Source organism: Triturus cristatus, chromosome 3_1 (genome assembly GCF_964204655.1).
Source record: "Triturus cristatus chromosome 3_1, aTriCri1.1, whole genome shotgun sequence".
NCBI classification, from domain to species: domain Eukaryota; kingdom Metazoa; phylum Chordata; class Amphibia; order Caudata; family Salamandridae; genus Triturus; species Triturus cristatus.
This window is the reverse complement of record NC_140583.1, coordinates 895,194,342-895,209,329: the sequence shown is the minus strand read 5'-3', so window position 1 is coordinate 895,209,329 and position 14,988 is coordinate 895,194,342. Positions and strand designations below refer to the sequence as shown.

Below are 14,988 nucleotides of genomic sequence, written 5' to 3'. Positions count from 1 at the left end.
GGCCATCCCCCAGACTCCCGCCCCATATGTTATAGCGGCCTTGGTTTTTGCGGAGTATATATTTTTTACCATGTCCAGGGGATTCACTCCTAGCTTCTTCATAAAACTTTTGATGGCTTAGAGGCTCCTTTCCATGCTCTGAGCTCTTGCTGTCACCAAATTAGTCCAAGACTGATTTTTATCGAAGAGGACTCCTAAGTATGAAAAACAGTCAACCACCTCGATTTTCTTTGATGCCAAATTGAAGTTGGGGTGTTTCTCTCCTCTGGCTGCTCCTGCTACAATTATAAAGGATTTTGATTTGTTTACTTTTAAATCTAAGGAGGCCATGAATGTTGAATATGCGTTATTTAGGGATTGTAAGGCTACCCCGGTTCTGGCCATTAATACTGCGTCGTCGGCGTACGCCTATATCAGAAGGAGGCTATGAAAGAATTTGGGCAAATCCCAAGGTGAGGCAGAGAGGGCAGGCTCTACCCCGTTTGTGTAGATGGAAAAAAAAAACGGGGCAAGGACAGAACTCTGCCTTACTCCCTTTTCTATCTTAAAGGAACATGTGCACTCCCCATTCCTGTCATACAGTACAAAGGCAGTGGCATTGGCGTACAGCTGACGGATAAAACTAATTATAGGCGGATCAATGCCCATCCCCTCCATCATAGACCACAGCCTCTGGTGGGAAACACAATCAAAAGCTGCGGTCAGATCCATAAAGGCCATATAGATCTTCCCGCCTTTTGCCTTAGTATATTTCCCTATATATAGAGAAAGGTTTAGACATTGATCCACCGTCCCCATACCCCTCCGAAAACCATATTCAGCCTTCATAAAAATGCTATGGCTTTCGGCCCAATCCTCCTTCTGGCTAATAGGAGCTGTCCCATAAGCTTGACAGTGGTATCAAGAAGGGAAATTGGGTGATAATTTTTTGGGGACCCCCTATCACCCTTCTTGTATATTGGCACTATTACGCTCTGCTTCCAGGATGGATGGGGGGGGACCCTCTATCTGGATGGAGTTAAAAACATTTGTTAGTAGAGGGACCCACGTCATAGTTCTCCTGGAAGAGATCGATTGGGACATCGTCAGGCCCCGAAGCCTTTCTGGGGGTACAGGTTTCCGGGCCCTTTCTAACCTCCGATAAAGAGGAGATTAGCCCACCTTGGGATGCAGCATCTGGACCCAGGGGGGGAATATTGAAGAGGTCGTAGAACAACAAATATTTTCGAAGTGTCCCACCCTTGCATCTTCTTCTACGTGTGAGTCTAGGGAGGGGTCTTTAGAATCTTTAAAGTAGGGGGCATTCACAATTTTCCAAAAATCCCTACTACTGCCAGAGATAGCTGCTTGTTCAAGATCTTCCCACGCCTGCTCCCTGAGGTCCTTCACTCTTTTCCTTCTCATTTTCTTATAATCCATACGTAGTGCTGCAGTGAGTTTCTCTATCTCATTTGCTAGGGCATCGGCCACTACCTTCATATTTCTCCCAAACTCCTTATTATAATAATTAATAATAAACCAAGTTTCCTCTTTCTTATTATCAAGTTGGAAGAGCTGGAAATGGCTATTGATAGAGCCAACCTGCCTGACTTGAAAAGAGATTATGGTTAATAATCCCCTCTTCACCCTCCCCAATGTCGATGGAATTGCAGGGGCATGAAAAGTACAAAACCCTGAAAAAAGACTGGGTCTATGGCCCAAGTCTCCTGGAAGAGTATAATCTCCAGTGATTGCCACAGGTTTTGCCAATCAGGGTTTTCTATCTTGGAGGCTATTCCTGCTACATTCCAGGATGCCATAGTGGGCCTAATTTCCTCTGTAGCAGTCGGCGGGGGTAAAGTACTCAGGTCACTCTCCTGACTACTTAGGTCGGGAATTACTGCTGTGCAGGGCTTCTCTATAACTAATGGGGTTGAGGGTTTCACCTGTAGCTTAAGCACTGGGGGAACCAGAGTAATTTTCCTTCCTGGTGGTGCGGGAGTGGGGGGTTTAGTCAATCGCATGACTCCAGATCGGAGAGAGCTGTGAATCTGTTATGCAGCCTTATCCCTGAACTAGTATTGGAGCCCTCGTTATCTTTCAGGCATGCAAATACTGGAATTCTTCTAATCCTATAATCTCTTTGTGGCATTACACCCTGGTTACAAAAATGCTCCAGTGGTAAGGGGATAATCTGCAAGTTCCTAGAGGAAAATCTATAAAGATTATCTAAAAGAGAAGGTCCCGTATAAGCATTATTAAAATTAATAACCACTCAGTCACCAGTGAACGATTTTCTTGTACTGCCCACCCATTCCACTCTCCTGGTCATTATCATTTCGGTGGTCAGTTGATAACTCCCCATTTGCGAACCCTTAAAATTGTCTATTAACCAGTGAAGACATTTGTCCATTAGGTGTCTTGTGGATTCACTCTGGTTTTCTCGAAGGAGGGGAACATATGCCTGGACCACTACCAGTGGGGATGCTGCCGGTGGAAGATGGAGAGATTGTTGCAAATGATTGTCTATCGCTCCAGTATAAATCTCACGTAATCCTGCTGCCTGATTGGCCCCTCCTATTTCCTTTTGGGCTATTGGTGCCTGCCGCAGTAAATCCCTTGTGCTCTTCTCTTGGAGATTCTGAGCTTCCCGAGATGTGTTTAGATTGGAAATACCTGTTAGAGGCTGTGCTGGGGCCATGGTGGTGACAGCCGGTAAGGTTGACGATGTTGCGGAAGTGGATGGGTCCCGAGCCTTATTTAGATGAATTGGGTTACTGCTTCTAGGTGCTTCTGGAGGGGGATCTCTTTGAGGGGGCACCCAAGATATTAATCGATGGTTCTGTGACTTTAAGTCGGCCAACCTATTTTCAATTAGTCAGTTTAGTTAAAATAGTAGCCATTATAGCATTAAACTTTTAGTCACTTCAGTCCAAATGGGATCATCTGGAACTACTTGGAGTGATAATATATTGGCAGACACTGGAGGGGCTGATGTTTTAGGATTCGTTGTAGTCACCCTGGTTTGGGGGCCTTTTGGTTTAAGGGCACAAGTTATTTTGGATTGTTTTGGCTTCGTGTTAGTAGTACCCCCTATTCTAGTGCGCTTGGCCGGCGGGTTTGGAGTGGGATCTTTTGGGGACATGGTCAAGGGAGAAATTTTCAACCCCCTACTTAGTGTAACCTGAGTAGTTAAATTTGGAGAGGAAGACCCACATTGACCTGGCGGAAGATCCGATGATGTTATCAATAATGATGGTTGCGTGCCCGATAGGGACTCATTTGATTTATCAAGAGTTGCCCCCAGGGGAAAAAGGAGCGGTTCCATAGAAAGGCACCTTTCAGTCAACTCTATTTCGTGATTAATGACACTTGCCGCTCTGACCAAAAATGAGTCCAGAGTCGCTCCTACCCCTCCTGCATTCTTTTCCCCAAAACCCCTTCTTTTCATCATAATTTCACCAAAATTTGACAGTACCTGAATATGCAGATGTTATAGGGGGGGCCCAGCCCAGCCTCCTCCGGGCATGGACGGGCCCCCTTGGCCCAGGCATGGCCCCGGACACGTCCCCGCGCGTGTCCCGCGCCACGGGCCGGCGTTCATGCTAAGTAGGCACTCCTTGCGCAAGCGAGTATGGGGATTGTGGTCCCCCAGCAGGGCACTTCTGTGTTTGGCGGGATTCAGCAACCTGCGTCAGAACAGCGGTTGACTTCGCGATCTCCAGGCGCCCAGCGGAATGGAGAACTCCTCTCCCAGCAGCAACAGTTACCCCACAGGTGAGAAGACAGGGGCTGAGCGGCTACATTTTCAATCCTGGCAGTTTATCTCCATGGTTCCCTGGACCAGTCTTCCTATTTCCTCGCCCCCTGCCTTTCTCTTACTGCACTCAAAAGGAATTCACTGGCCCGATCACATCTTGTGATCTGTTGCACACTGTCTCCATGTCCTTTGCACTTCTGCCACTTTTCTGCCCCTGTTGTGCCCCTAAGCTGCTTCATATCAGCATCAACTCCAAGTGTGAATCCCATTCTCACCCCTTCGTATCACATTCTGGGTCCTGGCCCTCTTGGTGGTCGGCGACTGCCCTCTACTCCACCAGCTACATGTGTCCGGTCATCCCTTCATTGAGTTGACTACCTGTCCTCTTCTCCAATGGCATGTCTGTGTATTCCACTGTCCTACACACGGATGTCGCAGGATGGATGCTTTCTACTTCAACTGTGCCCAACACCCACCACCCCAACCCATTGCCAGTGTCCCACTGCTTTCTACCTCGTGTCCCGCTCTGGTCCCTTGCCAATATTTTGTCCAGAATCTGTTGCTCACTTTACCACCTAAGGCTGAAATCTCCCATCTGAATCTAGAGAGGTTACTGCCTGCTCCTTCTCCCCCCCGACCATGTCATGATACGGATAGCACTCTTCAAATGGTGAATGGTCACCCTGTGCAACTCAACATCAAGCAGATATTTCAATATAATATGTTGTAGATTACTTGTCTTGTCTATCTGTATAGATAATACAGATCACAACAGGGCAACCCTGTATTACTTGTAAATTACTTGAGTGGAGTGGTGTGGCTCACTGGTTAGAGGCGGCAGAAGTCGGCCCGGGACCAGGGTTCGATTCCCGACGCGGCAGGGTCTTGGACCAAGGTCAGCGGACACGATAATTCTCGCCTCGGTGCCGACTCTAACCATGGATCCCACTCAGCAACTCTGGGCAATAGCTTGCTTAATCTCCACTTACGGCCCCATCAGCGCCGGGGATGCTTGTCTTCACCTTGGAGATGCCCAGTAGGGACCATCTCACAGGGAAAGCCAGGATGGGTTCCCCAGCAGCACTCAGCGCCGGGACACTCTTGGGAGTAGCCGCACGCTCAACAAATACCCAGTAACATAACATAACATAACAACATTAATCTTTATTCATGAAAACAACACAGGAGATCATACAAAGTAATTTCTTAAACATTTCATAACTGCAATTGGCAGAAGAAATATGCTGGACTAACTAGGGTATGTGAAATTAATCAATGCATCTGCTTGATATAGCAATAAAGGACCCAAAAATATGACCACAAAAATGGAAAACTGTTAATGCAAAAGTACAGTATACACTTCAAAGGGTGTTACAAAAGTGTTCAAAAGTGACAATGCTGACCTTTCATGGTTTACAATATGTGGGAAACAAAGTGTATATAAACACAGCATGCAAAAATTATATTCAAACACTGTTATATCTACGAGCTGATTATATGTTTGTAAAAACTAATTGTCATGGGCCCAAGATTTGATCAATCGACATTTTAACCTATATCATAGTCACATGAAGGGGTTTTATTAAAGACTAGCAGCCGCGGTCGGTCCATTGGGGCAGACGGGCTATGCCCCTGACCTTTTGCCCCTCAAGAGTACTGTCTGTCAGGTTGCGCAAAGGTCGACCTGACAAATACTCCACATTTCAGCTAGGCAGCCAGGAGCTAGACATGCGCTAAATGCACAGGCTTCTGGCTGCCTGAGCTTAACTTTGATGGGCTGAGGATGTCACAGCTCCTGTGGGCGTGACCTCCTCAGCTCAGCAAAGGTTCTCGAGGCCCTCCCCCTCGGTGATGAGGGGTAGCGCAACTCATTGCCTTAGACCTGGGCACTTCAGTTTTAAGTGCTGAAGCGCCCAGGGTCGAGTGTCAAACAGTAACACTTTGTCACAGACTGGGGTCTGCAATCTCACCCACCCCATCGCACTCTGTGCCTAGTTTGATACTGCTGTGTTTCCTAGTCGCAACCCCCCTAGGACCTCCGAGGCTTGGGACTGCTGCTTTACCTCATTGGCTGACCAAAGGTCAACCAATGAGGGAAGGCAGCAGTCCCAACCCTCCTGGGACCTCCGAGGCAGGGCTGTATTAAAGTGGGATTTGTATGTTTGAATATTTTGTAATGTGTTTGTGTGTGTGTGTGTGTATGCATGAGCGTGAGTAAGTGTGAGTGAGTGTGGGTGTGGGTCCGGTCCGCCCCACTCCCTCCTAAAAGTACAGACGGTGTACGAGTCACCAGACTGTTAGTGGAGTATCCCTCCTGCTTTAGGATAGATTATTTATATTAGTGGTGACATAATCACCTCCATGATCAGTAAACAGGACACACAATTGATATGACCTAAAACATGTTTAGGTAATTGAATTATTCTAAGTTGAAAGCAGAGCATCCTCATCATTAGTTGACAAGTCTTTTCCTACTTTTATCATAAGACCCAATCCATGTGATTTATCTGAGATATTTTTTTTAGGATTGAAGACTTTTTCCACGAACTGTTTGACTTAACCTTTTGTAAACCCGCGGTAATTTGCTTTGCAAAAGTAACCCTCCAAATGATGTATGCCACTTTGTTTTTATTCTTAGACCATGGTGTTCAGATTAGTTTTACACCCAAAATATCCTGTCCTGATAAAGGCCTCATGAGCAACAGACAAGGACCAGAACGTTATGTTCATTTTATCAGCAACTGATATGCTTTTGGATTGATCCTAATTATTTAGATGCTACAATGAAAAGCCTGCACTGCAACCAAGTGCTGAGTGCATCCTCCAATAAGCTCCTAGAATAAACCCACCAACTCATAGAATTATTTGACAGCACAAATACTGAAAGGTATGCTTTGCACTGTTCCCTGCCAAAAAATGTTTTCATCAACCCCTTTCAATGCAAAAAGTGGTTACAAATAAAATGTTATACGCCAATAAGCTTACATTTGTATACTTAATCACATTATCAAACTTTTTGGCAAAGTAAATAGATGTCAATATCATGATTCGAGAATCAACATTTATTTTTCTGATTAATATCAACTTGTCCTCATTCATAAGGCACTCTTGTAAAGTACACTTCACTATAATTCACTAAGTGCACGTGAAAATCTCTTGCCTTCACACAGATTTGGGCCTGGAATATGGAATAATTAGCACTTTTGTTCTTCCTTGGAGAAAATAGATAATAAATGTAAATAAGATATCTGTGAAAAGGTTTATTATGCTACAGACTTCCATCCCTACTTACCCTTTCCCCATGAAATATGTCCCTTTCACAGCACACCCTATTTCTAGTATTGACAGAGTACCCCACTGTACCATGGATCTGTTGTGGAATCCTATTTGCCTATCAGTGCTGGATAAGCCAATAGGTACTATGGAACAAGGGGGAACAATCTGTCTTGCTTTATAAGTAGGAAAAGATGTCAAGATCAAAAACTACTACAAAGTCGGAAGTCCCTGGCAGAGCAATATTTAGGTATTATGCCACCCAGGAAGGCAGTGACTTGCTCCTGTCAGCATCACTCCAAATACTTATTTATGTCTTTCGGATTGACATTTCTGCATAAATTATGTAGTATGTTTTCTAGTGGGCAACAAGGAGATATGTGGTCTCCAAGCACATCTAATGGCATCTTGGGAGCAAAAGATGGAATGGGTGGAATTCGGCGTCAAACAAAAAGAAAAGAACATGCGAGGCCTCAAGTATTTTTCAAGGCTGCCTGTAAAGATGGTCCAACGGTGGAAGGCACAAACAAAGTCCCAAGGGCAATCCATGTTCCGTAAGCTCTAGTTACTTTCTTGCAAGACTTTATGAACTCAGTAAGCTTTCTAAAACTCACCCAATATTAAAAAATCTCATCTTGGGCAAAGTGTCCACAAATGATTTTCAATATAAAGTATAAGGGAGTTCAACGATTGATAATGTTTCTCTCCTTACCTGCATCCCTGAAGATTTTCTGGATGAGTTCCTCCTCCGGCACTCAGACCAGAAGGGTTTCTGGACTCCTGATCCAGCGCTGTACCCAAGTGAGTAACCTATGATGATACAATGGGAGGAGATTGGTGGTTGGGCAAAACAAGCGTCACTGTGCACATATCTGAGACAGAGTGATTGAGCTGCGTGGTTCAGGCACAAGCAGACAATCCTGCCCAGGTCTGAGGAATGGAAAGGCCATTAAAGGATATTGGTAAAACCTTTTAGGACAGCTCAGGAGAAGCCATCCAGAACAAAGTCTAAACACATCACAGGATTGTATTGCTAACAGCATAGCTCTAAACGTGCTAATCTTTCAGCGACCTCAGATATTTGTTTAGGGCTGGCAAAATGATCATAGGCACATGAGTGCAAGCCTTGGAGGAAGGTTCAAGAACGAGGCACATAGAGAGAGATTCCTAACCTTTAGTAGCATCAGCTTACCACTGTATATCTTTATTGGGCCATACTAACAAGTTAGTAACCTAAAACCCAGATCACCCCGCTTCTGATTCTTTTATTATATTATCCAAACCCACTTATAACAATAACAACTTTATTTGCCAGCATCTGAGAGTCTCAAAAGCCCATAGTGACACATCAAAATAAAAAGTTAGCCTGGTGAAAGGGCTTTCTCGAATCACTGGTGTAAAATGCTACTTGTAAAGTCCACATACGACTTGCAATGTGATGATACATTAGGACATGTGGCCAATGAGCAAGAATCAAACCTTAGCGACAGGTTCCATGCAGCTAGCTATTTCCATTCCCAACATCACCATGACCATGATAGTCACCAGGGGCAGTATTACAGATGGTGCCCCGGGGAGCAACGGGCGTTTGCGCCCGCATTGCGCGCCCCGGGGCACTTTGGTATAGAAGGGGACACAGACGCTTGTGCGTCTCCTTCTATAATACCGATATCGCTGGCGCACTTAAAGCGCCAGCACTATCAACGGAGGGTGTTCCCTCATGTGCATAGGGGTGTGCCCTATGCAAATGAGGGAATTCCTTTTGACTGCGTCCACGCCTTATTACAGACACAGGCACAGAATCAAAGAAGCCCTCAGGAGGCACACTGACAGTGCACCATTTAAAAGATGGCGCACTGTCAGTGCTCCTCCTGACAGCAGCCCTCTGCAGGGGGTTAAGGGGATCCCATAGACCCCCCCCCAGACATCCCTTTGCAGGTGGGTACAGTCACAGACTGCACCCGCCTGCAAGGGGGTCTCTAAACCCCTTTTGAAAGTGCAGGCAGGTGCCGCCTGCACTGTGAAAACACGGATCAGCCGCTCCGTGTTTACACATGAATGCAACACCATAATGGGGCGCATTATTATTGTTTGCGCCCAGCACACCTTTTGAAAGGGGCGCAGGGCGCAAACAGTGATAATGTGTAATACGGCCCCAGGCAGGCGCGCAACACCCATTGGGCTCACCGGGCTTCAGCCCCCCCCGTCGTGTGTGACAGCCCGGCTGAGACAGCCTCGCGGGCTGGCGTCCGTCTAATTGCAGCCGCACCAGAGTACTTCACGGGTCTTTAAAAGACCATTTACTCGTTAATGAGGCTATTGTTGTGTTTTCACCCCTTCTTACAGCCATTCTGCCTATGGCTGGAAGACTTAGCCCCCCCCGAAATATTTTTCAGCCCCCCCCGAAATTTGACTCTAGTTGCCTGCCTGGCCCCAGGACTACACGTCATTGCTGGTAATCCACTTCTTAACTACTGAAGGAATTGTAACCACCAACTACCTGGCAAAGCTCTTTAGACAGCACATGCAAACCCTTCCTTAATAACAAAGTAGGGGCCACAGTCTGTATAAATATTTTGAAGGACGCTTTGCCTCGTTTTAGGCATTGGGGTTTGTTTATTCTAAGGATCTTATCAGCAGACTGATGACAAAACAAAAGAGGTCATTCAGACGCCGGAGCAGAATGTTCAAACTTATCTGCAGAATATTCATTAAAACAGACGAAACTGATGTGGATTACAGAGTACAATTTGATTAAAACTCACCACGAATCAAGTTATTCACCTCGTAATCAATGCTTGACTATCTTACAGAAACTATTTCATTGGAACCACATCATAAATCCAAGGAAAACGAGTGTACCGCCTCAGAGTGTCATTAGACCATCTGGCCTCTTGAGGAAAACTGAAAAGGCAGCTACATCGGATTCAGACATCAAGTATCCTCCAAGGCTACCTCTAAAAATGCTCTGTCAGGACTGTCCAAAATCAGGGATTTGTGGACACAGGGAGCAGGCATTCCCTTTGCCGACCTACAAAGAAACTATAACCTGACACACACTGAGTTATTCTGCTACCTGCAAGTTTGGCACACGCTTCAATTGGCATTGCCCAAAGGTGAGGAACTGCCTGATTTCTCCCCTTTGGAGGATCAATTACTAGACACCTACATGGATCGTAAAGGGATTTCACTCAAATACCACAAAATAATTGAAAACACCCCTGACACCCTGCTCAGCCTGCGCGAGAAGTGGGCTGTGGACTTGGGAGGTATAGAGGATAATGAATGGCCGGAGGCACTAGCTTCTCCGAAGGAAATTGCAATCAGAGCGGGATTCCGGCCGGTACAACTTAAAATAATACATAGAGCCTACTTCGGTTGTACCACGTTAGTGAAAATGGGAAGGGTACCGGATGATTCATGCCGTAGAAACTGTGCCCAGAAAGGTATCTCTTTTCATATTATTTGCGAGTGTCCTGTCATACAGTGTTTTTAGGAGATAATCATTAACTGTATGAACGGTCTATGGGACACGGAAATCCCTCTTACTGCCAAGTGCTGCCTACTTAATATCCGGAATGATTCAGACATCGATCGCATGGGACAGACTTGGATGACCTTAGACGTTGCAGTGGCTAAGCGCAATCTAGTGCGATTTTGGGGAGCGGAAATAGCGCCAAGCCTGAGAGAATAGGAAAAAGATATGGACATGAATATGATAGCTGAAAAAACAGTCTACAAGAATAGGGATGCCCCAAAAAGTGGGAGAAATATGGGGAAAATGGAATTACTACCGTGGCAGTTTGTGTGACCCCTTACACTTGACCACGGGCCATGGCCCCTTCGCTGATTGTGCTTTCCCCAATTTGATGGTTATGGGTGGGTGGGTCAAGAGTGAGTATTTCATAGATGCACAAGTCACTCTGAGAATTATCTTATCATGTAACAATGATACTATAGTGGTGTTTACACCACAGACGACATCTGCACCCTCCTTGACCACATCACAACCCTGATCCTACTCGACCTCTCTGTGGCCTTCGACACAGTTTCCCACAGCACTCTCACCGCCAGACACCATAACACCGGCATACAGGGAACCACCCTCGACTGGCTCCGCTCCTTCCTCACCGGCAGAACCCAAAGAATCAGACTTCCGCTCTTCCTCTCCGAACCCACAGAGATCAACTGCGAAGTACCCCAAGGGTCATCGCTCAGCCCCACTCTCCCAACATCTACATGGCCCCCCTCGCCGCCATGGTCAGACAGCATGGACTCAGCACAGTATCCTATGCCGACAACATCCAGCTCATCCCTTCCCTCACTAATGACCCCCTCACCACCAGACTCAGCTTCCAGAAGGGAATGAAGGACGTCGCATCCTGGATGAGCAGCAACTGCCTGAAGCATAACTCGAAGACAGAAGTCCTCGTCCTCTGCCTCTCCCCCTCTGCATGGGACAACAGCTGGTGGCTCACCGCCCTCAGCAGCCCCCCACCCCCTCGGACCATGCCTGGAACCTCAGCATCATACTTGAATCTTCCCTCACCATGACCCAACAGATCAACGCAGTCGCCTCCACCTGCTTCAACACCTTCCGCATCCTTCGCAACACCTTCAAATGGATCCTCCCTGAATCAAGAAAGACCGTCACCCACGCACTCATAACCAGCAGACTGGACTATGGAAACCCTCTATGCCCGGGTCAACAAATCTCTGCTCCGCAAGCTCCAGACCATACAGAAAACCGCAGCCAGACTCGTCCTCGGCATCCCTCGAACACATCACTCAACACCTGCGAGACCTCCACTGGCTCCCCGCCGAGAAGAGAGTAACCTTCAAGATACTCACCCACACCTACAAATGCCTCTACAACACCGGACCCCAATATCTCAACGAAAGAATCTCCTTCCACGTACCCAAGTAAAACCTCCGATCTGCCGCCCTTGCCAAAACCCTGCACATCCACAGAGCCAGAACGGGTGGATGAGCCTTCTACTACATTGTGGCAAAGACCTGGAATGAGCTCCCGATCAACATCAGACACGACCCCACTCTGCACATCTTCAGGAAGACCCTCAAGACCTGGCTCTTCGACTGACCGGAGCTGCACCCCCTCCCCCAGTGCCTTGAGACCCTTATGGGTGAGTAGCACGCTTCACAATTCACTGATTGATTGTATTGAATTGAATAAAGAGAATAACAAAATCAAAATGCTCTGTCATTGCAAACAACTTCATACAAACCAAACAGCACAGAACAAAGTTTTCAAGCACCTCACCTGTCACATGCTTGATCTTGGTCTCAGGAGCTATGCTGTGAATAAAAAGCAAAGGAACTCTGCAGAAACACAATAAAGATCGAAGAACACATTACTTACGTTGGGTAAAGCTCCTTCAGGTGAATACTCTATCTAATCGCGCATTCCTCATCTTAGAATACTCTCCAGGTGGCAGACTGGATCTGGAACTTTTTTCACATAGCATTGCTCCTGCACGTCACTAAGTAGCATTATCCAGCACTGTTTCAGTTTCTTTTCTGCCCCCTCAGATGTGGAATGTTGTTGGTAACATAGGTCCTGATTATGATGGGGGTCAGACTTTTGTCCGACCGCCATCCTATCGGGAATGGATCCGCCCGACTAGCTGTCGGCGATCCTGCCATAGGGAGTATGATGTGACTGCCTTCAAGGCGATCGCAACGTGTATGTTTTGAATTGCAGCATGCAATGCGGGCAGCAAGCACAAGCAGCAGTACAAAAAATACACATTTTGCATATCCCTGCACTATGTGGCAGTCACCATGGGTGCACCCCAGGACCCATGTCGGAGGGCCAGGGAGGAAGGTGGGCCTGCTACGGTCCCCCAATGTCCCTTTCTGCCTGTCTTTTCATGGCGGGTAAAACGCAGTGAAACAGCTGGCGGGAACTGACATTGTAAAATGCCTACGGCGATGCCTGAGCAGGCACCGCCTCCAATGTAGGCATTACACTCCGTCCGCCGGAGCCCGTCGGATCCGTGGCGGTCGTCTCTCCGACCGCCAACCATCCTCCCGCTATGGTAATGTGGTGGGCGGACCTCCACTGTCCGATGGCGGTGAGACCACCACCGACGGGCTGACGGTGGCGGTCCTACCACCATCATAATTAGGTCCCAAAGTGCTGAATTCCAACTTGAGACCTTTTTAGATGTTGAAAAGAGGGCACTCTGCAGAACGGGAAAGAGGAGGTGTGGAGTAGGAGTGCTTCATGAAAATATGTACAGATGACATTGCAGCCTGGCAAATGTCAAGGCCAGGCACTCTGTGTGCCAAGGAAGTGATAGCAGCCCTAGTCCTGACAGAAGTGGCTCTCAGCTCTTGGGGGGTTGTTTCTTGGCCAGTGCATAGCAGATTTTAATGCAGAAGAGTATCCACCTCAACAAGGACCTCTTATGCACACCCTTCCCTTTCTTTGCTACGGACAATGCCATAAAAAGCTATTTGTCCACTGGATAGTCTTTGGTACAATCAATGCAGAAGCTTAAAGTCTTTTTGGTTTCCTCTTCTTGTTGTGGGTGAGAGGAACCCTGATAGAGTGATGGATTGCCCAACATAGAATGTGATCGTGACTTTTGGCAAGAAGGCTGCAGAGTCCTCACCAAGTAGTCTGGGAAAAAGGTGTTGTAGGGCGGATTTGATGACACAGCGAGCGGCTATACATCGTCTCAAAGGGCGTACACACAAGAAACGTCAAGACCACGTAATGTCCCACTGTGGCATTACAAATGGTTTGGGATGGAACGTGCACGTCAAACAGTTAATAAACCTAATCACACAGGTGATTTAAACAAAGATGTAAAATGGCTGAAAGGCTGACAACTGCTAGGCCTTGCTGTGCAAACAACAAAACAAACAAAAGAATATCTGGCAGCTTTGCTTGTGAAGGGTCAATCTTATGAATGTCACATGACGCCACAAATTTGTCCCAGTGCCCCCCATAAAATAATTTTGTGGATGGCTGCATGGGGGCAATAATGACATCCACCAATTGAGGTGGCTAATCAAACATAGTAAATTGCTGATGCTCAATTTCGCGGCATGTAGGTGTAGATTGTGTACATATGGGAGGAGGACCTTACCATGTTGCTGAGACAGTGGTCCTTACAAAGTGGCAGCCTGATCAGAGGACAATTCTCATGCCAGAAGGTGCTGGTACAACACCTTCCTGGCCCATTAAGGAGCCACTAGTATGACTTGGACATGGTTGTTCTGGATCTTTTTCAAATTCAGGCTAGAAGAAGCAGGGGTGAGAAGGCGTAGAGGAATCTGGTCTTCCATTCCAGCCAAAATGCAACTCTTAACGAGTGTTCTTGAGGAAACTACCATACGCAAGACTTCCAACACTGTGCGTTCTTAACAGTGGCAAAAAAAGATCTATCAAGGGTTCTCCCCACTGTTGGAAGATGCCCTGTGCCACGTTGGAATATTGTCCCCACTCGTGATCTGCAACAAACTAGTCCCAGCACATCACTCATGATCTGCCAGACACCACTTTCTCAGATAGCCTGCTTGGTGATTAGAGATCATGAATCATGAAAATACCCTGTCGGTCCAACCACCTGCAGAGGCACAAAGCCTCCTGACACATGACCCAAGAACTCACTCCGCCCTGCTTGTTGCAGTACCATGTGGCACTGATGTAGTCAATAAAAACTAACATCAGCCTCCCTTGATCAATGGTAGGAAGCCCTTTAGAACCTCATGAAAGATCTGCAACTCCAGCAAATTGAGCCAGCCTTCTGCCAGAGACTACAGTCCATTGAGATCCACCTCCTTCAGAAGAACTCCCCAGCCCAGTAGGAACGCGCCCATCACAAATACCAGCTCTTGTTGGGGGAATAGAGAGAGGGGCCTGTCCGTGGACTAAATGCTTTCAAACAGCCACCATTGAAAATCTCGAGCAGTCTCGTTTCAGACATGGTTGGCTTCAGCCAGAT

At 46.9% G+C, this 14,988-nt stretch overlaps 1 protein-coding gene across 2 annotated transcripts in view; it reads right to left on the bottom strand.

Moving 5' to 3' along the window:
* The window catches only part of COBLL1 (cordon-bleu WH2 repeat protein like 1), a 702,447-nt gene that overhangs the window by 444,192 nt on the left and 243,267 nt on the right, over positions 1–14,988 (bottom strand). For both annotated transcript variants that reach the window (XM_085645409.1, XM_085645410.1), the window contains exon 3: positions 7,725–7,822. In XM_085645409.1, the coding sequence (XP_085501535.1) occupies positions 7,725–7,822 (98 nt within the window). The remainder of the gene's footprint in view (positions 1–7,724; positions 7,823–14,988) is intronic.